The 24443-nt window shown below is 41.8% G+C and overlaps 2 protein-coding genes across 4 annotated transcripts in view; one reads left to right on the top strand and one right to left on the bottom strand.

Annotated features, from left to right (window-relative positions):
* The window catches only part of LRRC36 (leucine rich repeat containing 36), a 49951-nt gene extending 43587 nt beyond the window's left edge, over positions 1 to 6364 (bottom strand). For all 3 annotated transcript variants that reach the window (XM_059905190.1, XM_059905191.1, XM_059905192.1), the window contains exon 1: positions 6290 to 6364. In XM_059905190.1, the coding sequence (XP_059761173.1) occupies positions 6290 to 6359 (70 nt within the window). In that variant the 5' untranslated portion in view covers positions 6360 to 6364. The remainder of the gene's footprint in view (positions 1 to 6289) is intronic.
* A 105-nt stretch (positions 6365 to 6469) lies between these two features.
* Positions 6470 to 24443, top strand: part of KCTD19 (potassium channel tetramerization domain containing 19) — a 31688-nt gene continuing 13714 nt past the window's right edge. The window contains exons 1-3 of the mRNA XM_059905114.1: positions 6470 to 6538; positions 10942 to 11238; positions 23739 to 23889. Of these exons, the coding sequence (XP_059761097.1) occupies positions 6536 to 6538; positions 10942 to 11238; positions 23739 to 23889 (451 nt within the window). The 5' untranslated portion in view covers positions 6470 to 6535. The remainder of the gene's footprint in view (positions 6539 to 10941; positions 11239 to 23738; positions 23890 to 24443) is intronic.

The following is a 24443-nucleotide window of genomic DNA, read 5'->3' as shown; positions in this document are numbered from 1 at the left end:
AAGATCAGTGATGTACAGTATGATGACTAGTTACTAACACTGTATTACATATTTGAATGTTGCTAAGAGTAGATCTCAAAAGTTGTCATTGCAAGAAAAAAATTTTGTTACTATGTAAGATGACAAATGTTACCTAGACTTATTGCAGTGATCATTTTGCAATGTATATAAACCTCAAACCATTATACTGTACGCCTGAAACTAAGTTAATGTTATATGTCAATTATATCTCAACTAAAAGATTTAAAAAATTTTTTTAAAGAATCAGTGGTTGCCAGGGGTTATATACTGTATGATTACAACTATATGACATTCTGAAAAAGGCAACAGGAAAAAGGTCAGTGGTTTCCAGGGGTTCAGTGGTGAGGGATGGATGAATAGGTGGAGCACTGGGGATTTTTAGGTCAGTGAAACTATTCTGTTGATACTGTAATGGTGGACACATGACTATACATTTGTCAAAACCCACAGAACTGTACAACACAAAGAGTGAACCCTAATGTAAACTATAGACTTTAGTTAATAATAATGTATTATTATTGGTTCAAAAACCATAACAAATGTACCACGTGAATGCAAGATATTAATAATAGGAAAACTGGGAGGGGATATGGGGGAGGTGTTATGGGGGGAAGAGTATATGGGAACTCTTTGCACCTTCTGCTCAATTTTTCTGTAAACCTAAAACTGCTTTTAAAAACAAAGTCTGTTAATAATAAATATTTTTAAAAAGGGATGAAGTACCCTTTATGCTAAAATATGGATCAACCTTAATAATATCATGCTAAGAGAAAGAAGCCAGACACAAAAGGCCACATATTGTATGATTCCATTTACATGAAATATCTAGAACAAGCAAATCCATGGAGACAGAAAGCAGATTAGTGGTTGCCACGGGCCGGGTGGAGCTGGAAACGAGGACTGACTGCCTAATGGGTATGGGGTTTCCTTTTGCGTTGATGAAAATGTTCTGGAACTAGACAGTGGTGATGGTTGTACAATGTACTAAGTGACACTGAATTGTATACTTTAAGTTTTATAGGATGTGAATTATATCTCAAAAAAAAAAGCAAAAAAAAAATTTCCCGACTTTGAGGGCACCATATTGGTAGCTCTGTATTATGCAATGATCTAATACACTGAGAATCTTGTTACAATGGGACAAAAGCTAAGGTCAGTTATGATTTCATTCAGTGCCCTGCTGCATTTCACATGCCTTTCACTGCAGTCTATTTTGAAGAGCAGACATTTTAACATTTTTAAAGGGAACTAGAATTATCAATCAAATGATAAACTGCCATTGGGACAGATTTTTTTTTATGATTCATATGAAATACAGGTCTTAAGAGATTATGCACTCAGTTTCAATGGTTATAAAGAGAGTGAATACAAATAGATCAGAGAACAAATCAAACACTGCACATCATAGATGTCAAGAACAACAGAATAATCTTCCAATTTTACTATATGGGCCACAATAACCACAATGGGCAGAAACATGCTTTAATCATGAAAACATCAAGTAATCCCCTTATAGAAAACCATTTATAGTTCACTTGGAAACTGAATTCATAATCTTTAATAAAGCCTATTTATAATAATGATGAAAGAGTTTCAAATAAATAAAACTTAAATAAAAAAGTCCTCAGGAATCAACATGAAAGATCTCCCACTACCAAATTTGGGACAAGTTCTTAAATCAATAAGTTTATAATTATATTAAGAAAACATAGGCTTCCCTGGTGGCGCAGCGGTTGAGAATCTGCCTACCAATGCAGGGGATACGGGTTCGAGCCCTGGTCTGGGAAGATCCCACATGCCGCGGAGCAACTAGGCCCGTGAGCCACAACTACTGAGCCTGCGCGTCTGGAGCCTGTGCCCCGCAACAAGAGAGGCCGCGATAGTGAGAGGCCCGCGCACCGCGATGAAGAGTGGCCCCCGCTTGCCACAACTGGAGAAAGCCTGCGCACAGAAACGAAGACCCAACACAGCCAAAAATAAATAAACAAATGTGGGGTTTAAAAAAAAAAAAAAAAAACAACCCTCGTTGGTCACCTTTGGAGGACGCTAAGAAAACAACTCATTTTTCTAAAAACTGGTAAATAAGGTGAAAAATATCAAGCATTTATCCTTTCTTTCCTATACAAACTGTGCCTCAGGATAACCAAATAGTTGGCATGAGGAAATGTCTTTTTATATAAGTATTACAACTAACAAATATTAAAGAATTTTAAAATTTTCATTTTGCAATCCCGAATGAATTAATAGACCCTAGGCAATCATATTCAATGACTGATAATATCACAAAAAGAACACCAGATGTTATATACTTCCTGATGGAAGTATACACCATCACTTACGAAGTGGTCTTGCAAAAAAACTCAAAAAAACAGGGACTTCTCTGGTTGCGCAGTGGTTAAGAATCCGCCTGCCAGTGCAGGGGACACGGGTTCGATCCCTGGTCCTGGAAGATCCCACATGCCGAGGAGCAACTAAGCCCGTTCACCACAACTACTGAGCCTGCGCTCTAGAGCCCACGAGCCACAACTAACTGAGCCCGCATGCTGCAACTACTGAAGCCCACGTGCCTAGAGCCCATGCTCCACAACAAGAGAAGCCACTGCAGTGAGAAGCCCGCACACCTCAATGAAGAGTAGCCTCCCTTCACCACAACTAGAGAAAGCCCGTGCACAGCAACGAAGACCCAACGCCGCCAAAAATAAATTAAAAAAAAAAATCAAACCTGAATGTGATCAAGCCTTATCTAACTACCAATTCATAGGAAATACAAGGAACAGAGGTAAATGTTAAACATCTTAGGAATGTAGTGAGCAAAATCCAGATTGTAAGAAATTATTCAGGACATGACTAGTTTCTTCAAAAACAATAGAAAATACAAGAAAAATAATGGGAAGAACCTGTAGATCAAATAAGATTTAAGGTAAATATCAACCAGTTGCAATAGACCTTATATAGATCCTGATTCCAAAAATTAAAAAAAAAAAGAAAAAATGTATAGGACAGTGGGGAAATTAGAAAACTAATTGGATATTTGATAATATTAAGAAATTACTGTTAAGTATTTTTAGGTTTTATATGTGATTTTGAAAAAAGATTTTAGGGACTTCCCTGGTGGTGCAGTGGTTAAGAATCTGCCTGGCAATGCAGGGTACACAGGATCGAGCCCTGGTGGGGAAGATCCCACATGCCGCGGAGCTACTGAGCCTGTGTTCTGGAGCCTGTGCTCTGGAGTCCCTGCTCTGCAACAAGAGAAGCCACCTTAGTGAAGAGTAGCCCCCATTTGCCATAACTAGAGAAAGCCCGCGCGCAGCAACGAAGACCCAATGCAGCCAAAAATAAGTAAATTAATTAATTAATTAATTTTAAAAAAACGATTTACTGTTAAGCCATGGTAATTACAAAAGTCTGATATTGGTGCAGGAGTAGATAAACAGAACAATGGAACAGAATAGAAAACCCAGAAACAGACCCACATTTATAAAGTGACTTGGAATATAGCAGAGATAACACTACAAATAGGTTCCGGGAAAACTGGCTATTAGCATAGAAAAATACAATTATATTATATCACATATCATATATAAAAATAAACTCCAAGTGGATTAGATTTTTTTAAAATCTGGAATCCATTGTTTCCAGATATCAAATGAAATAGATCATAATTAATTAATTAATTTATTTATTTTTTGGCTTCGTTGGGTCTTCATTGCTGTGCTCAGGCTTTCTCTAGTTGCAGGGAGCGGGGGCTACCCTTCGTTGCGGTGCGCGGGCTTCTCATTGTGGTGGCTTCTCTTGTTGTGGAGCACGGGCTCTAGGTGCGCGGGCTTCAGTAGTTGTGGTGCACGGGCTTAGCTGCTCCGCGGCATGTGGGATCTTCCCCGACCAGGGCTTGGGCCCGTGTCCCCTGCATGGGCAGGCGGATTCTTAACCACTGAGCCACCAGGGAAGCCCCTGGATAGATTAGACATAATGTGAAAAGCAAAGCTGCAGAATTTTTAGAAAAAAAAACGCAGGACCCTATTACATCAGTGTAGGGGAAAACTTCATAAATAAAACACAAAAATCACACATCATAAGGAAAAGTAAACTTGACTACCTTAAGATGAAAATTTTCTGCATGACAAAGGATAAATATTTATTAGAAATTTTTAGTACAGAGAAATATAACAAAGAAAACAAACATACAGAAAAGGTCTATAATTGTACCACCAAGATTATCCCTTTGGATATTAAAAAGAAAGTAATGCTTATTACACAGCCAGAAAATTCTAACAGTACAGAAAAGTACAGAATAAAAGTAAAAGCCTCTCTCCCCCAAGGTGACCACTGTGATTTTATACAGAAGAATTTTAGAATGCATATACCAGCACATTCATTTAACTGAAAAGTATCCATGTTTTGGGAATTCCCTGGCCATCCAGGGGTTAGGACTCCGCTCTCACTGCCCAGGGCCTGGGTTCAATCTCTCGTTGGGGAGCGAAGATGTGCAAGCCATGTGGCGGAAGGATAGAAAGAAAGAAAGAAAGAAGGAAGGAAGGGAGGACGGAAGGGAGGAAAGAAAAGTATCCATGTTTTATTGGTAAGTAAAAAAAGCAAATTGCCGAATAGTATATATGCTCTATTCCTTAAAAAGATAAAGAAGGATACCTATGTGTGTATACTTGTATAAGCAACAGAAAAGGAGAGGGAAGAATATTCTTTTACTTTAGATACTTTTGTATCGTTTGAATTGTCAGAATGAGCACAATTTTGTTATTCACATGTAATAAAAACAAGCTAACAAGCAAAAAAAAAAAAAAAAAAAATCCTGCTACATATTATTCTAGCTGGAAAATGGAAGGGGTATGTGCCCCCCCAAATCAAGTTGAATAAATTTTTAAAAAAGAAAGAAGGAAAGGAAAAAAGAAAAGAAAGGTACACCAGTATGTCAAGCCAATAAAGCTTTTCTTAGGTAACTTGTAAATTAGGGGAGCTCAAAGTATTAATAGTTTGGAAAAGAAAAACCTGAAATATCTACATCAATCTATCTATATGCACACCAAACCATTATCTTTGGGGTGGGGTGGGGGATTTCCAGAAGAAGGACCGATTAATACCCTCTTTGCTCACTCATGTAGTGTTTGACTGTTACCAGCATGTATTAATTTTGATAAATTTTAAATAACAAATAATTTAAATAAAATAAAACCAAGTTATTGCATATCCCACAAATAAAAAGTACTAGAGGAAGCAAGAAAGGTAACTTTGTTATGGTTAGAGCGCAGGCTCTGGAATCAGAGTCCTGGGTTAATAAACCCTGGCTGCATTACTTACGGCTGTGCGGCTTCGGGCAAGAGTCTAAACCCAATTTTCCTCAACTGTAAAACAGGAACAGTAACAGCATCTGCTTCACAGGCTTGTTATGGGGATTAAATAATGCAGTGAAAGCATTTAACACAGGGCCTGTCATTACGATGCAGTGAATTTAGGAAGGCTAAAAGTTGAATCAGGAACGCTGATAACTTTTCCAACATTTCTACTCCTTAAAAACTTAAAAAGCAAGCTGTGTGAGTCAGACCCCAGGTCAGAGGTGGGGTCAGCAGTCACTCCGCCCGTTTTACCTCTAGGACGAAGTCAAGGCACTGATCTAAACGCCTCGAGAGATCAGCTGCTATTCCTTTTACATCAGACCCCTTTCTGAGTCTCAAAAGGAGGCTACGCATCCAGATGGATCAAAGAAATCGCCAAGTTCTTGAGGTGAAGACTGGACGAAGAGAGGGACTGATCAAGGAACATCCTTTCCCATTTCACCCCAACCAGGAAAAGCCCTCCCGGGTCGTTAGTTTCCGAAACTGCCAAAATTAACGCCCTTTAACGCCCTTTATGGCTCCTCAATAGCACCCCGACCTCAAAAGCCCTTCTCACAGCGCTTCCCTTCTCCCGCCAATGCCCCTCTTGGGGCTCATTTTCCTTCCACTAGTTCAGACTGTCCAGTTCTGTGTTCTTGGCCTCAGGGTCCGCTTAACCTTGTTTCTCCTTCTCCATTTTAGACTCGGCTTCTCTCCCTCAATTTCTCGCCCTCCACCCCAAACTCCCCGGTTACTTCAGTTTCTTCACCTCTACTTCACTGTAACCCTTCCGCTTCAGTAACCCCTCCTCCGCCTCAGAGACCGCTCCTCCGCCGCCGTTCCCCACCATCTACCTCAGGTTCCTCTGCCTCCCCCTCAGTTTTCTCCCCTCAGCCTCTAACCCCAAGCTCCCGATCCAGGACCTCCCGGCCTGGCCCTACCGGGTTGCTCCAGGGTCAGCGCCCCCAGGCGGCGGATGCCCTCCTCGTCCAGCTCCCACTGCTCCGCCATTCCCGCCCACCTGCCCCACTCCGCCGCTCACCTGTCACCGCCCGCGAGGCCGCCCGGCGCGCTCCAAGCCCCGCCCCACGCCTCCAGGCCCCGCCCCGCCCCGCGCGTCGCCGCGCTTCCGGGGGCCGTTATTGCCCGGGTCACGCTCCTGCCCACCCGCCTCAGGACCTTAGACCATGGTATGGAGCCCGCCCTGGCGGGGACCCCAAAACCACTAAAACAGCGAATGGGTGCGATGTGGCGGAGGATTAGGGCTGTGGGGTTAGGAACCTGACTCTGGGACACAGGGGGTGGATATAGCCCCAGCTTTGAAGGGTTTGGGGGCTAGTTCTGGGGAGTCAGAAGAATGTACCTGCTTTGAGAGTTGAAGTGCTTTAGCTCTGAGGGTGTGGGGGACGCCAGGTCTGAAGGGTGGGAGTGTGCTTCTGACGGGGTGGTCTTCATATCTCTAGTGCTTGGGGATGTTGTCTCTGAGGCAAGGCGGTGGGCGGGAGGGTGACCGTGGTGGGTGTGGGGGGATCTGAAGGATTGGGTTGGAGGGCAGCTCTCTGAGGCATGATGGGAAGATCCAGATATGAAACGTTGTCTCTGAGGAGTTGAGGTCCTGTCTTTAGAGCATGAGGCAGCTCTAGTTCTAGAAACTGCTTTGGAAGGAGCTCCTCTGGGAGAGAGGGCTCAGTGTGGAAAAGAGAGATACCTTTTGGGATGGGGTGGGGATGACTATGCTGGGGCTGCCCCATTTCCTGCAGTCAATCTGGCAAGAAGCCTTTTGTCCTTCAAGTACTACAGGCCCCCAGCCTGTGACTGAGGGCTCTTCCCAGGCCGGGGTAGTTCTGCACTAACCAGCTCCTGAGCAGTCTTTGGGAAGAAAACTCTGGAAAGCATAACCACATCCTTAACCCCAACCCTCCCTCCAACAGGCTTCTCTTGAGAGCCCACCTGTGGATGGGCCATGTACCTGTAAGAAGGAGGCAAACTCTGTGGCAAGACCCCTTGTCATACCCTATCTTTAATAAGAAAAGAGGAACTGAGACCAGAACTGTGGCTCACGTTCAAGGAGCAGGTTTTATTTGGCACCCAAAATATGCACACTTGGGACACTTTCACTGAGCTCTCAACCAGCCTGTCACCTTTAAGGAGAATAGAAAGCAAAATCAAGAGTCCTTGCATATTTATGCTTTCTGGTCTAGGTGGGGTCCTTAGTTACCCTCAGCTTGTCATGTTCAGCTTTACCTATGTTTAGAAAGGCCAGGACTCAAAAGCTTAGATTAGCTCACTAGATTGGCTTTTCCAGCTCTGCTTCTGTGAGTCGTGACACCATTACAGTTTGTAATCTTTCTCTTCATGTCCCTTTTAATTCTTCTAGCCTCAAACGGGCCATGTATAATTGTTGTTCTTTATATCTGAATATTTCAACAAGGCTTGTTATAAGAAGAGAACCCCACCCCCTTCTTTGTTGCATGCATTTATTTTCCTAACTCAGCTGTCAAAATAGGAGATGCAGATTTCTGTTGGAGAAGTGGGCTTTTCCTGCCTTGAGAAACCACCTCTTATTTTAACATTCTTTCCCCCCACCAACATTTTAATACAAATTTTGAAACATTTAGAAAGTTTGAAAGAATTTTACGGTGAAACTATATACCCACCACCTAGATTCTACAATGAACATTTTGCTGTAATTGTTTAATCACATATCCTCTATCCATCCTTCTATCGATTCGTCTTATCTTTAGATAAATTTTAAAATAAGTTACAAATATTGGTACATTGCACCCCAATCACTTCAGCATGCATAATGTTTACCTAGAATTTGTTAACCTAAAACAATCAGTTATTTTTTACCAGCAAAACAGGTTTATTTGGGAGCAGTAAAGAACTGCAACTCAGGACATGCAACCAGGGTGAACCACATGCAAGTCTGGTAAAGCAAAAGATGAAACTCTTTTATAGGGAGAAGGGGAAGTTGGGAGGGGCTGTTATAAACAAAAAATCCATTGGAGGAAACTGGGAGTTTGAAGTATAGTGACTTTCCATTGGCTGAGTTGTGACAGTCTCTCACTGGCTGAGCTGTGCCAGGCAAGAAGAAAATCTTCCTCCTGCTGGCCAATAGTAAGGTAGTATCACCTCCTGCTGGAGCTTTGAGTTATGTCTCTTTCGTTGGATCTTTTATTGACCTTGAGTGGCATGTGTGTGAGAGCTCCCTCTTCTGGCCTCCTGACTCCATTTTAGTGAGGCTTCCCTTTATTTTCACAAATTCAGTATTGTTTTATGGTTCTTTTTTAGGTAAAATGTTACATACTATTTACGACTCTAAATTTTTTTAATAAGAGTAGTGCTCCTTGAGTGTTTTTTTTAAAGTCTGATACAGATTGTATGTTTGATGGCTTTCTGCTTTTCTATAGTGTTGATAAGTTAGGTCGTCTTGAAGCAAAATGGACAATTTGTTTATGAATAGATAACCTTCAACTTTTAACAATGAACTGGGGAAGGTTAATGATCTTTGCTGCTTTTGTATATATAAAAAGGAACCCACAGCATTCAGCCATCCTGCCATGGCCTTAATAATGTAGTGTCTCTGCAGGTATGATTCCAAGAGAGCCCTGACATATTCAGTGGAGTGGGGAGCACCTCATCATAACTCTTTCAAAAAGAGCTTTATTAAGATATAATTCACATACCGTACAATTTACTATTTTAAAGTGTACTATTCAGTGGTTTTTAGTATGGCCACAGAGCTGTGCAGCCATCACCACAATCAATTTTAGAACATTTCCATCATCCCAAAGAGAAATTCCATATGTATTACAAGTCATTTTCCATTTCCCCTCCAATCTCCCCAGCCCTAGGCAACCACTAATCTATTCTCTCTATAAATTTGCCTATTCTGCACATTACATATAGATGGAATAATATGTGGTCTTTAGCGTCTGGCTTCTTTCACTTTGCATAATGTTTCAAGGTTTCGTCTATGTTCTAGAATGTATCAGTACTTCATTCCTTTTTATTGACAAATAGCATTGCATTGTATAATAGTAAACTAGTTTGTATAGTAAACTAGTTTGTTTACTAGTTCATCAGCTGATGGACATTTTGGTTGTTTCTACTTTTGGGCTATTATAAATAATTCTTCTATGAATGCCTGCAAATTTTGCTTGCAAATTTGCCTGCAAATTTTGTTTGGTCATAGGATTTCATTCCTCTTGCACTTATATCTGGAAGTGGAATTGCGAACCATGTAAGAACTCTGTGTTTAATGTTTTGAGGAACCACTGAACTGTTTTGCAGAGCAACTGCACCATTTTACACTCCCATCAGCAGTGTATGAGATTCCTAATTTCTCCAATCTTTGTCAGCACTTGTTATTATCTATTATTTTGATTCAGGTCATCCTAGTGGGTGTTAAATGGTATCTCACTGTGAGTTTTGCTTTGCATTTCCCTAATGACTAATGACGCTAAGTATGTTTTCATGTGCTATTGGCCATTTGTGAATCTTCTTTGAAGAAATGTCTATTTAGATTCTTAACCCACTTTTTTTTTTTAATTAATTAATTAATTAATTAATTTATTTATTTACTTGTTTTGGCTGTGCTGGGTCTTCGTTTTGGTTTTTTTGTGTTTTTTTAAATCAAATTTCTTTTTTTTTAATTACACTATACTAGGTGTGCTTTATTTATTTATTTATGGCTGTGTTGGATCTTCGTTTCTGTGCGAGGGCTTTCTCTAGTTGTGGCAAGCGGGGGCCACTCTTCATCACGGTGCGTGGGCCTCTCACTACCGCGGCCTCTCTTGTTGCGGAGCACAGGCTCCAGACGCGCAGGCTCAGTAATTGTGGCTCATGGGCCCATTTGCTCCGTGGCATGTGGGATCTTCCCAGACCAGGGCTCAAACCCGTGTCCCCTGCATTGGCAGGCAGATTCTCAACCACTGCGCCTCCAGGGAAGCCCTGTTTGTTTTTGTAGTATGTTTTGAAAGTGTGAAGTGTGAATCCTCAAATTTCGTTCTGCTTTTTCAAGATTGTTTTGATTATTCTGGGTCCCTTGTATTTCCATATGAATTTTAACATCAGCTTGTCAATTTTTGCAAAAGAAAAAAAAAGCAGTTGTAATTTTCATAGGGATTGTGTTCAATTGTACAATAGATCAATTTGAAGAGTATTGCTACCATAACAATATTGTCTTCTGATCCGTGAACATGGGATGTTTTTCCATTTATTTAGGTGTTTTAAATTTTCTTTCAACTATGTTTTGACATTTTCAGAGTACAAGTATTGCACTTCTTTTGTTAAATTTATTCCTAATTACTTTGTTCTTTTTGATACTATTGTGAATGGAATTGTTTTCTTAATTTCATTTTTGTGTTGTTCATTGCTGGTGTATGAAAATACAGTTGATTTTTTATATTGATCTGTACCCTTCAACCTTCTTGAACTCATTTCTAATAATTTAATAGTGAATTCCTCAGGATTTTCTTTATGCAAGATCACATCATCTACAAATAGAAATAATTTTACTTCTTCCTTTCCAATATGGATGCTTTTTATTTCCTTTTATTGCATAGATCTCTTTTCATTTTCCCTTTAGGAGGAGCCTGGTATACCTCATGAGTCAGCAGAGGATTTGTTTCATTTCAACGTCGGGGGCTGGCATTTCTCGGTTCCCAGAAGCAAACTCGCTCAGTTCCCAGACTCCCTGTTATGGAAGGAGGCTTCAGCGTTGACCTCTTTGGAAAGCCAGAGGCTATTCATTGACAGAGATGGTTCCACATTCAGGCATGTGCACTATTACCTCTACACCTCCAAACTCTCCTTCTCCAGTTGTGCAGAACTGAACTTGCTCTATGAGCAAGCACTGGGTTTGCAGCTGATGCCTTTGCTGCAGGTAAGATACCCTTGTCTTCCAGGAGTGGGGATCAGTAACATAGGCCTTACATCACTAAAATGTTGTGTCCTTTTATATATTCGTTGCTGAGATGATCCTCTTAATGAGGAAGTGTGATGAGTGAGATAAGGTAATAAACGGTACACTAGAAATGCATGTTCTGAATAAAGGATTTCATCTGACTCTGCCTTATCTATGCCAGCAGCCACCACAGACCCAGGATAGGACTTTCCATGGCCTGAAAGGGTGTTCTTGACTCTTGGAAATCCTAGCTTAAGCTTCTTCTTTCTTTTGTTGTTGAATTTTAAAAGGTGGAAACACTAGAAATTGTAGGATTTGCTACATACACTGTGTCTGAGATTTAAAATCTAAAAGATTTGTCAAGAACATTACTTCTCGGGACTTCCCTGGTGGCCCAGTGGTTAAGAATCCTCCTGCCAATGCAGGGGGCATGGGTTCGATCCCTGTTCTGGGAAGATCCCACATGCCGCGGAGCAACTAAGCCCTTGCGCCACAACTACTGAGCCTGCGCTCTAGAGCCCGAGAGCCACAACTACTGAGCCCATGTGCCACAACTACTGAAGCCCATGCGCCTAGAGCCCGTGCTTCAGAACAAGAGAAGCCACCACAATGAGAAGCCCACTCGCCGCAACTAGAGAAAGCCCGTGCACAGCAACGAAGACCCAATGCAGCCAAAAATTAATTAATTAATTAATTAAAAAAAAAAAAAAAGGACATCACTTCTCACTGTGCCTGTTAGGTACACAATGTTCACTTACAGCAAAGTAAAACGTCCTCCAAACTGCAGAATCTTTCATTCGTCTTCACTTCTCTGTTTTCCAAGACTTCTTTTCTTGGTGTAAGAGCTTTAAATACCTTTACTTTTAAACCATCATAGTATCACTGAAGAACATTACCTTCTTTCCTAATTTTTCTCCAGACTACAGAAATCATTTCTGTGGTTTATCTTAATTAGTTTATTCTTAGTTTTTGAACAATGATTTTTTTTAACCTGGAAGAACTAAATATTATGACTGGGAAGGACCATTGGCCATGCTCCCTGTTAATCCTACTGTCTGGACAAGGTGTTGTTTATTCTGTCTTCACGAGCACTGACTGACAAGCCACAGTGCAGCTCAGTGCACTACGAACTATGCCTCTCCAACACCTCAAAGAAGAGAATTGAGGTAGACCATGCATATCTGGGTCATATGGGAATGAGAACATTTCATAATGCATATTTTCATGGACGCTGTTTACGAAATCAGTGTTTTCTCTTAAAAGGCATTATACAGGGCTTCCCTGGTGGCACAGTGGTTGAGAATCTGCCTGCCAATGCAGCGGACACGGGTTCGAGCCCTGGTCTGGGAAGATCCCACATGTCACGGAGCAACTGGGCCCGTGAGCCACAACTACTGAGCCTGCGCGTATGGAGCCTGTGCTCCACAACAAGAGAGGCCACGATAGTGAGAGGCCAGCGCACTGCGATGAAGAGTGGCCCCCACTTGCCGCAACTAGAGAAAGCCCTCGCACAGAAACGAAGACCCAACACAGCCAAAAATTAAATTAGTAAATTAATAAATTAATTTTAAAAAAATAACAAAAGGTATTATACATTTGGAAATCAAAATCCTTAACATACTCCAGTGCAAGTTGTTGTATACTCTTTTCTTTTTATTTTTTTTAAAGTTACCCACCCGAAATAAAAATTTGTTCAACTATCCCAGGAACTGAGTACTAGAATTGCTTACAATTGGCTTCCAAATCACTTAATCAGCCTGGAATGTCAAGATGGCTGCTGATTTTTTTTTTGGGGGGGGGTTGCACCACGCAGCTTGTTCCCCGACCAGGGATCAAACCTGGGCCCCTGGCAATGGAAATGCGGATTCCTTACCACTGGACTGCCAGGGAATTCCCAAGATTGCTAATGTTTCTATACCAAAGCACCATATTGTGGGGAAAAGGAGGGAGTCACTTGCAGAAAATCAGAGCGATCAAGGCAATTTTTTGAAGAACCATTTTAAAGAGCACAAGCCTATTCTACAGTTTATCAGCCCTTTAATTCCTTTGATGTCCTTACTTCCCAAATTGAAACAAAATATATTTGGGAAGCAACTTCTAAATGGGAGGTAATAACTCAGAAGCCAATGAAGTGGTCCAATTTCAAAGTTCCAAGTTGTGTGAGCAGTAGAAGTATTTGAGGAATCATATGGATCTGCCTCCCTAAAACAGACCAAAAAACAAGTGCTTATGTTTTGGAAATGGTGCTCTAAATAAACATTTAGGCCGGCCCAGCTGAAGTGGTATTTATTCATTGAAGCAGAGTGTAAATATAGCTGGAGAATCAACAGCAATCTCAAGCAAATCAACAGCCTCACTCGTTTCCATCATTTTCCCCACTCCTAAGGCCTGTCCACATACTCAGGTTCTTACCTAAGTGTACAAACATTTTGCTTGGAGAAAATGGAGTTTGCCAGTTCTAGTCTAAAGACCCTTCTCAGGCAGCCCACCTTAATGCATTCAGCCAGTATTTATTGAAAGCACTGTGGTTACCAGGCATTATTCCTTTGGGCTTTAAGGAAAACATAGGATGATCCAATAAAAATATAATATAAACCACATATGTGAGCCGCGTGTGTAATTTAAATTTTTCTAGTAGCCACATTAAAAAAAACCAAGTGAAATTAATTTTAATATTATATTTTATTTAACCCAGTATATTTAAATACTGTCATTTCAATATGTAATCAATATTTTTAAATTAATATATTTTACATTCTTTTTATGTGCTCAGTCTTCAAAATCTGATGTGTATTTTACACTTAAAGCACATCTCAGATTCAGACTATCACATTTCAAGTACTCAATAGCCATATATGGCTAATGGCTACCATATTGGACAGCACATATCTAAATTGTTCTAACCTGTTAGTGCTGCTCACTGTAGAGTCCTTCAGATTTAGCCCCTAGCAATAAAAATGGGACTTTGCCTCCCACTAACTAAAGTTCCCATGCACGCAACAGGTGGCATATCCTACACAGGATTATCTATAATATAGTAAACTTTGTTGGAAAGCCATATAGGAGCCAACAAGTAGAATGAGATGGGAATCTTCTGGAGGACAGGTGCCTGAGCTCACACTGCTGCTCTGCTCTCTACCCTTCCTCATCCCCTCACATCCCTACCCTTTATCTCTCCCGTCCCCCAGCCCCGTCCACCTGCCCACCCCACCTCCCCCTGGCCTATAGCTTTGGCCTTCAAAGGGCACACTCAATACCTATTATTGTCTTGATTCTAAGTGTAACATTTATTGTGTATTGAGCACCAATCACAGGCCAAGCACTGGAGATATAGGAATAAACCATACAGCCGTACAAGGTCAGATAGAGGTGTGTGCTATGAAGAATAGAGCAGTGTTTCCTGTGTAATGGTGAAGGAGGATGGCATTTCTGTATTCTAGAACTTCTTGGGGTTTCAGAATGTGTTTATATGATTTTCTTTTTGTATGTATAGTTTTTATTTATTCTATCAGTCACTGCCCTCATAGTACTGGAATTTAGTTGAAAGAATAAAGCATTTACATCTAATCTGCTTGTTTTGTAATGTACTGATGTGTAGTATGTGGTAAGGAGATAGCAAGTGACTGAGGCCAGCTACTCCTTTAGAAAGAGTGGTCAGGGCTGGCCTCATTGACAAGACAACATTTGAGCAGAAGACCGAATGAAAGAGGGACAAGTCATGCAGATGTCTGGGAAAGAGCTTTGAGGCATAAGGAACAACAGACACAAATGGGAGCTTCCCTGGTGGCGCAGCGGTTAAGAATCCGCCTGCCGATGCAGGGGACATGGGTTCGAGCCCTGGTCCAGGAAGATCCCACATGCCGTGGAGCAACTAAGCCCGTGCGCCACAAATACTGAGCCTGCACGCCACAATTACTGAGCCTGCATGCTGCAACTACTGAAGCCCGCACACCTAGAGCCCGTGCTCCGCAACAAGAGAAGCCACCGCAATGAGAAGCCCGCGCACCGCAGCGAAGAGTAGCCCCCGCTCGACGCAACTAAAGAAAGCCTGTGCGCAGCAACGAAGACCCAGTGCAGCCATAAAAAAATAAATTTATTTAAAAAACAAACAAACAAACAAACACAAATGCCCTGAGGTTAGAGTGACTTGGAAGAGGCAGACTCAGCAGCCATTGTCAGGTGCAATGAGAAGTAAGGAGGTGCCGGGACTTCCCTGGTGGTCTAGTGATTAAGACTCCGCGCTTCCAGTGCAGGGGGTGTGGGTTCAATAGCTGGCCGGGGAACTAAGATTCCACATGCCATTCGGTGTGGAAAAAAAAAAAAGTAGGGAGATGCCAAAAACAGATGAGGTCAGAGGAGGCTATGGACCAGATCTTGCAGAGTCTCACAGGTGACACTGAAGACTCAGGATCTATTCTAAATGTTATAGGTACCTTTTGGAGATGTTTAAAGAAAGAAGTAAAATTATCAAATTTAACATTTTAAAAGATCATTAGACCTTGGGTTAAGCAGTGTTTTCTCAGGTACAACATCAAAAGCACAAGCAACAAAAGAAAAAATAGATGAATTTTGAATTTCATCAAAATTTTAAAATTTTGTGCTTCAAAGGACACCATCAAGAAAGTAAAAAGACCACACACAGAATGGAACAAAATATTTGCAAATCACACATCTGATAAGGGACATGTATCCAAAATATATAAAGAACATTTACAACTAAACAACAAAAAGACAATCAAATTTTAAAATGAGCAAAGGATTTGAGTAGACATTTCTCCAAAGAAGATATACAAATGGGCAATAAGCACATGAAAAATGCTCAATATCATTAGCCATCAGAGAAATGCAAATCAAAACCATGATGAGTTACCACTTCACACCCACTAGAATGCCTCTCATCAAAAAGACAGTAACAAGTGTTGGCAAAGATATGGAGAAACTGGAACCCTCATACACTGCTGATAGGAATGTAAATTTGTGCAACCTCTTTGGAAAACAGTCTGGCAGGTCCTCAAAAAATTAAACATATTATGACCCAGCAGTTCCACTCCCACGTATATACCCAAGAGAAATTAAAACCTACAGGATGTCCACACAAACACTTGGAGACAAATGTTCATAGCAGCATTATTCATAATAGCCAAAAAGTGGAAACAATGTTTCCATTGTTGATGTATGTTCATCAGCTGATAAATAGACAAACAAAATGATATATCCATACAATGGATTATTAGTTGTCAATAAAAAGGAATGAAGTACTGATACACGTAACAACAAAGATGAACTTTGAAATGTTATGCTAAGTGAAAGAAGTCAGACACAAAAGACCATATACTGTATGATTCCATTTATATAAAATGTGCAGAATACACAAAGTTAATAGGGACAGAAAGTAGATTAGTGGTTGCCTAAGGCCAAGGTATGGGGTGAGAAGGATAGGGTGAGCAAAAATAGGCAGTGGACTGTAAATGGGTACAGGGTTTCTTTTTATGATGTTAAAATAGATTGTGATGATGGTTGCACAACTCTGTGAACATACTTAAAATCATTGAATTGTATAAGTGAGTAAATTTTATCATTAATATATAACATAAAATTTATTCACATTAGATATAATATGAAATATATTTCAATAGAGCTATAAAAACATCATTAACTCCTGGCTTAACATTAGACCTGGAGTCAGCAAACTATTTACATCCCATGGACCAAATCCAGCCCAGTACCTTTTTTGTACAACCTGTGAGCTAAGAATTGCTTTTACAGTTTTAGATGGTTGAAAAAAATCAAAAGAAAAATATTTTGTGGCACATAAAAATTATATGAAATTCAAATTTCAGTGTTCATTAACAAACTTTTATTGGAACACGCCAAGCTTATTTGTTTATATATTGTCTATAGCTGTTCTCAAGCTACAATACAGAGTTGAATAGTTGCAACAGGAACTATATTCTCAAAGCCTAAAATATTTACTATCTGGCCTTTTACAGAAAAAATTTTGTTGACCCCTGGCCCAGACTCTACTGGGGCATGGGAGGAGCAGGAAGACAAGTTAGGAGGCTCCTGAAGCATTCAAATGAAAGATAGTGATGGTTTGGCCTAAGGTGGTAATGGTAGATTTAGAAGTGTTCAAATTCTGGATATGTCTTGATGACAGAACTGATAGGGTTTGCTGATGAATTGGAGGTAGAGTGAGAGAGAATGGATAACTCCTCTGTTTGTATCCTGGGCAATCAGGTGAAAGATGGATTCTGAGGTGCAGGCTCAGAGGGAAAAATCAGGAGTTCGGATTTGAATGTATTAAGTTTGAGAGGCAAGAAAATGGTGCTTGTCAAACATCCAAGTGGTGATGGGGAGGAAGCAGCCAGATGTATAGATGTGGAATTCATGGAAGCAGTCAGGTCTAGAGACATAAATTTAGAGTCATCAAAGTTGGTATGTAAATCCATGAGCCTGGATGCTTAGGAATGTCATATCTTGTTCACAGGGGAGATATAAACTAGTCATTACAGGTCTGTACATTAATGTCACAGTGCTTCCTAGGACCTTCTGTGTAATTTGGGAAGTCCCCTTTGTGTAAATGTAAGCTGCTCCAAGCCTCTCATATGCTATCAGCTTGGTTGTGAGTCATAGCTGCTACTGCAGAGTGTGAAATTTTTCTTCAGGGTAATTCACAAGGGTTCAAGGTTCATGGCAGACTGTTGATTCCCTTTTACTTGCCCCCTTGAAGTCCACCGAGGACTTAGTATGTTGACAGTATATGCTACTTGTGTTTCCTTTTTCACTGCCTTCTGAGGACTTCTAAGTTTGGAAACTTAAATCGTTCCACCTGTGAGTGTTCGGCTACCAACAAGCAACCCAAAAACGCCTGCATTCCTTGTGCTCAAGGGAGCCAGAGAGTTTTTATGTTGATCACACAAATGATGCTTTTAAGAAAACAGACCACTGACGAGTCTCACATTTCCTATTACTCATGATGTGAAGACAGATTACCACTGTGATCTTGTAAAGGAAGATTATGTAAACAGCAGATATTTATCCCAACAGTGTAGCTCATCTGTTGATATGGGTAAGTGGACAGCTCAAGTGTAAATGCCTTGACATGGCATCAGGGTTCCTCACAGGACAGCCCATCTGCTTGTCCTGACTCATATCCCAACACATATACACACCTACATGCATGCATGGGCACATACGCATGCACATATGCACACACACACACACCCCTCAGTGTTCAGGCATTTCACTGAGCACCCTAAATGCTTTCTCTCCACACCTTTTCACTTGCTGTTCCCTCTTTCTAGAATGCTTCCCCTTCAAGATTTAGCCTAAATGAGGCCCACTGGAAGCCTAGCCTGACATTTCCAGGTGGAGTTTTGCCTCTCTGCTCTCAGATCAGTGCTAATTCTGTTGAGACCATGTATTCATATGTCCTTCTCCCGCACTAGCTTGTATTCTTTTCATGTTCACATTCCCAGCATCTCTCACAGTACTGGGCCTATAACAGGTGCTTAATAAATATCTGCTGAGAGAACATTGAATGATATACCCAAGATGATCTGTGAAGGCTGAATCTACTTCAGGGTGAGGGGGCTGGAGCTGGCAGTGGAGGGGCAAGTTTGAGACGCTGATAGGTGTGTCTTATTTGGCTTGTTTGGCTGATAGCAGCTATTCTGAATATCCTTTTGTTCTACCGGCCTTGCTTCCTTTGAGCTTCCAAGTGGTGCTGGCCCTCCTTGTCTTTACAAAGCAGTTGGAGATTTGCAGTCTCCCCCAAGCTCTCTTACCATCACATTCCTTCCAACAGCCCACATCAGAGCATAAGGCATCTCTGAGCACTGCTGCTGCTTTGGAAAACCTCCGTTAAGTCCCAAGGCTCTGCCAGTAGGGCATTTGTCAGCCATCTTTTGGCAACCGTATACACACACACACACACACACACACACACACACACTCGCCCCTGTGCCATCAGTCTTATGTTGCCTCTGATTGACATATTTTTTCACTATTACCTAGGCCAAAAGCAACATCAGTTATCCTTGTGCTAGCAAGTAGCCATTTGAATTCAGGTCTGTATTTCCCTAAAGAAATCCTCCCTCTAATAACTTTCTGGGTCATAATATATGAAGAGTAAAAGTACCAGAAGTAATATTCAGGCAGAAAAAAAGGGAATTGAAGTCCACAGAAGACCAGCCACACGCTCTGTGGCAACTTCAGTCAGCAAAGCCAAAGGACAGCTGGAAGCATGGGCTCTCTGAAGTGCTCTTTCACTCATTCATTCATTCATTCCACAAAAATATATTGAGATCCCACAGACACTACTGTGGGTGCTGCAAATACAGCAGAGAACAAAACAGGCAGGGTCCTCATGGTCTTGGAGGTTATATCTATTAGGGGAGACTGGCAGACAGTAAATAAATAAGTAGGTGTTATTGAGACCAACAAAGCATGTTGAAGGGGTTAAGGGATGCTTCCCATGGATTCTTACAGCACCCAAATGGCTTCCCATGAGAAGAAGGCCTTGTATTTCTAGAAATCAGAGCAAGGATTGGCTGAGAAAGTTTAGAAAAAAACCTAGTTGAGGCTCCTTGGCCTAATGCTTCCAGCATGTCTTGAGTGGCAGGAATTGCGATCTTTGTAGATTTACTTGTTTGTGGGTTTTGGTTTTTTTTTTTTCCTTTTCAAGATTTGTCAAACACACCTTTTTTGGGGGAAAATGGTACTGCTTACACTTTACATTAGTGGAAGTAGCAGGAAATGGAGATTTCATTTCTATAAATTAGATCATTCTTCCCTCAACTAGCACATCTCTCAAGCTAGTCGGACTCTCATTACTGACCCGCCCCAAAGGACACACCTGGGTACGAAAGAGAACCTCCAAATAGTGCTTCTAGGTCCATCCTCAAACAGGTTGTTCTCCCAGGTAGGGATTCCCTCCCCCAACATGTCGCCTCCCCAGTGGCTGATTTAGAGTTGTTCAAGGGCACCATTGTTTCTTCCACTGAGAATCTCGGGATTTGAATCTGCAGATAAAGTAAATGGCACGTTCAGGTTCCTGTGATTCGGTTAGCTTAGGATAGGCTTGGAATGATATGCTGTCTCTTGCAGGCTCTCCCTAGTTTCACTTCCTTTTCATGCTACTTCACCCAATGTCTTTCAATCCATTACCAATCAGACCCAAGCTGAGCCCTTTCTTCCTGTCATCCTGTCTCCATCTCCTCCTTCATCCCTGTCCTTCACCCCATTAGATCTTCCTTCTGGACTCCAGCTCCCAAGTTGGAATTGCTGCCTCCACTGTCCTCTGAACTCTCTGGTCTCTGCCCATTGTAATCCTGTGCTGGCTTTTCCTATGGTTTTGGATTCTCACCATCTTTCTCAGTTTTTATGAGTGCAGTCTGCTTCTCTGCCAGCTCCTTTTGGCTCCCCCATGTCTCATTTTGCTTTTCATTCCAGAGGACTCAGCCCTCCAACCCTCCATTTTTATGCATTCTTTCATTCAACACAGCGGTTCTGAGCACTTACTACATACTAGGCTCTAGACTAGAAGCTGGGGATGCATCAATCCAGTCCTTTTTCCAGGAGCCTCAGTAGAGGGGGACGGACAGGCCTGAAGCCAAGCCAGAGGCTGAGATAGAAAAGTTTGCAGGGGTCTGTGGGAACAGAGGGGGAGGATGAACCACTCTGGCTGGGAGAGGCTCCAGGCTCTTCAGGCAGGGAAAGGAGGAGAGAGGTATTCTGGGAAGAGGAAACAGCATACATAAAGTTGAGGAGGTATCACTGAACATGGTGTGTCTTTGGAGTTGTATGCAGTTAATGTCACAGATGTTGGGGTGGAGACAGAAAGAATGGTGGCAGATGAAGCTGGAAAGGTACTTTGAGATTTGACCACTAAAAAGAAGGAAATTAACGTAATATTTCCTTTAATCCTTACAACATCTTCCAGATTTTACTGTCTCCACTTTGCATGTGAGGAGCCTGAGGCTTGCAGAGGTTAAGTGACAAATAGGAGGCAGCTGGTTAAGAAAAGTGGTTAAGAGCACAGGCTCTAGCGTCCTGGGTTCCAGTCCTAGCATCTCCACTTACTTGGGGCACTGAGTACTCTTCCTCTTCCTGGATCTTGTTTCCTATTTGCTAAAAGAGAGTGATAGTACTAGAGCCTACTTTGTGAGTTGGGGGACATTAGGAGGATTCAGTTTAAAAGCGCCTGAGCAGTAAATGTTAGCTCTTAAGTGACAGAGTCAAGATTGAAACCCCAGTCTGTCTGAGTTCAAGGCCCTTGTATTGCTCGTGTATACCCTGCTCCTGGCCTTGATTGTGAAGGAGCTTACATGCACTGCTAAGGAGAATTTGGACTTGATCCCATAGGTAATGGGGAGCACTGAAGATTTTTAGGATGGGGAGTGGTTTGGACTCATTTTCCTGTTTGAAAGATCACTGAGTGGAGAGGGCCTGGGGACAAGGAGACCCGGACTGGGGGAAGGGAGAGGAGAGAAGAGGTGGTGCCAAGAGCAGAAGATGGAGTCCTAGGACTTGCTGGCTGACTGGGTGGAGATGGTGTGAATATCGTTCAAATCACAGTCCCTGCTTTGAATCCTTCAATGGCTTCTCTTAACCAGGGGATAGACTCCTCAGCCCAGCTGACAGAGCTCTTCACTCTCTGGCTCTTGTTTACTGCTCTAAATTCACCTCACACACTCCCTCAACCTCCATACACCTTAAACAAAGCCACATTCAAGGCAGAGAAGCAGGTGGCTGAGCATATATCCCTACCTACTGTCCCCCCGACCCTGTCCTGTCCCTTCTGTGCACAGTCACCATTTTCCTTTCTTTGCCTCACAGCACAAATACTGCCAGGCTATTATCCCTCACCTTAACTCAATAATCCCGCCCACCCACTGATACAGAATCTGTTCCAGCCTCTCAGTAACCTTCCTGGCACCTCATTTTTATTCCTCTTTGCCCAAGACCAACTACTCCCTCATACGGAAATCCACCTCTCACTGATTTTCCTCCTGAGAACGGCTACAGTTTGATATAGAAGCTAAAGTCGTGTGCAGTCTTGAGCAAAGAGGGACAAGAAAGCTTGGGTCAAAAAAAAAAAAAAAGAAAGAAAGCTTGGGTCCCCTTCTAATGCTGTCGAAAGAAATCCCAGAGTTCCTGGAGGTCCTGAAACTTCATAACTGATGCTGCCTCTTATCTCAGTATATGTAAACTGTTGGATCCAGGCACAGTATCTGACTGTGGCCCTGGTGTTGTACAAGTATTTCTCAAATGAATGAATGACAGACTCACTTCTGCTGTTTCACGCATGCACTGTTCTCCTCCATTGTCAGTGCCTCCAGGAAAGCACTCCCCATGACCCTGCCATTATCCAGTCCTTCCACAAATCCATCAGCCACCCAAAGCGAGGAAGATTACCTGCTCCAGTCCTCTCCTTTTACAGACCTTGAGCAGTTATGAGGGTGCAGTTTATAGCCATGGCCACCAGAGGGCTCTTCTCAAAGCTCAGGATTTCCTTGAGCAGCTTCACAAGAGCTTCACCTGTGTAGCTAAGCAGGTTCTTTTATTAGTTTCATACTGCATCTGAGGTGTTCTGTCCATTTTGAGGCGGCTCTTAGAGAAAGAACTGGTCATGTGGTGCCTTTAGAGGACTACTTTTCCAGCTATTTCCAAAAATTTCTTGGGAAAATACTATTTTCTTCTAAGGAAGGGACAGAAAAAATGGGCTTGATGTTATGGTAATCTGTGCCCTGTGCAGGACTTTTTAGGGAGGATAGGTCCCTGAATGTGGGCAGCATGAAGACTCTACCCTGGGCTTCAGCCCAACCTAGCTGGGGTGCTCCATTCCAGCCTCAGCCCACCCCTGGTCACCTGCTCCTTCAAGTGGAGAAGCTCTGGACTTGGAAGACTGCTTGGGCAACTCACAGATCCTTTGACTGCAACTGTCTCACCAGCACAGTGGGAATGCAAACACCACATCTATCTCACAGAGCTGTGTCAGGGTAAATGAGCAAATGTAGGTAAAAGTGCTTTGAAAAGTGTGATGCTCAGTGCCACCTCCATTTCCCTACTTAAATCACATTCCAGGATTAGGATGAGCACAAACAATAAGCAGATCACAATTATAACAGGTCAAAAGGGTTTCTGAACTCTTGAGGAGAAATGATAGCATAAAATCTTAAGTTTTTAATTATTAAATATAAATTACTCTTAATATTGCATAAGATAAATTTCTATCAATCAACATAAAATTATAATCCAGAAAAATTGTTTCAAAATCAGAAAAGAAATAGTCATTGATATTTTGAATATCAGCATATCATCTTACAGACCTACATTTTTACATTTTTGTGAGTGACTATTTCAAAACACTTTACCAAAGTAAGTCACAAGCTATTTTTCCTGGTATTTTACCCTAGAATTGGTAGATAGTTACTTGGTTTAAAATTTTCAAAGCAATAATCTTCTTTATCTCACAGACTCTAGATAATCTGAAGGAAGGGAAACACCATCTACGTGTGAGGCCTGCAGACATACCTGTTGCCGAGAGAGCATCTTTGAACTACTGGAGAACGTGGAAGTGTATCAGCAAACCCTCAGAATTTCCTATAAAAAGCCCAGCCTTCACAGGTACAACCACAGACTGACCTTTTCTGAAGCCCAGACCAGCTTCCCTTCTCACTCTAATAGAAGTGGCTTCAATCCAGAGAGTGCCCTGATTTCTGAACTAGTTCTGGATGATTCCTCTACCTTCCTGTCATCTCCTTTGAGCTTGTACCTGCCACATGCCCTCTCCATGACTTCTTACTCACTGGAACTAAACATCCTTCTCCATGTTCATTCCCCTGCATGCTGGTTTCACTTGGGCAAGGCTGGGCTGTATTCCACCCCGTCCTATTGGTCAGGGCACTCCACCATACTTTCAAGTCACCTCTAACCACCACACAAGGAATGTCTCCAAATGATCACTGTCTGGTGGGTGCCTTGCAGCATAGATCGACCTACCTGGGACACCAGAATAGCCATTCATGATTATTGATGGGTTTTGAGCTTTCGGGAGAGTCAAAAGGATCTATTTTATCTGTAGGTCATCTGTTTTATCTGTGGTTGGTTTGATCAGTTAAAAAGAAACAAATAGGTAACCAGTATGAATTTAATGACTGAGTATATAAGCCAAAATTTCA

The sequence above is a fragment of the Balaenoptera ricei genome, chromosome 19, assembly GCF_028023285.1.
Source record: "Balaenoptera ricei isolate mBalRic1 chromosome 19, mBalRic1.hap2, whole genome shotgun sequence".
Classification (NCBI taxonomy): domain Eukaryota; kingdom Metazoa; phylum Chordata; class Mammalia; order Artiodactyla; family Balaenopteridae; genus Balaenoptera; species Balaenoptera ricei.
Note: the sequence above shows the minus strand (reverse complement) of the source record. Positions and strands in the feature narration are given on the sequence as shown.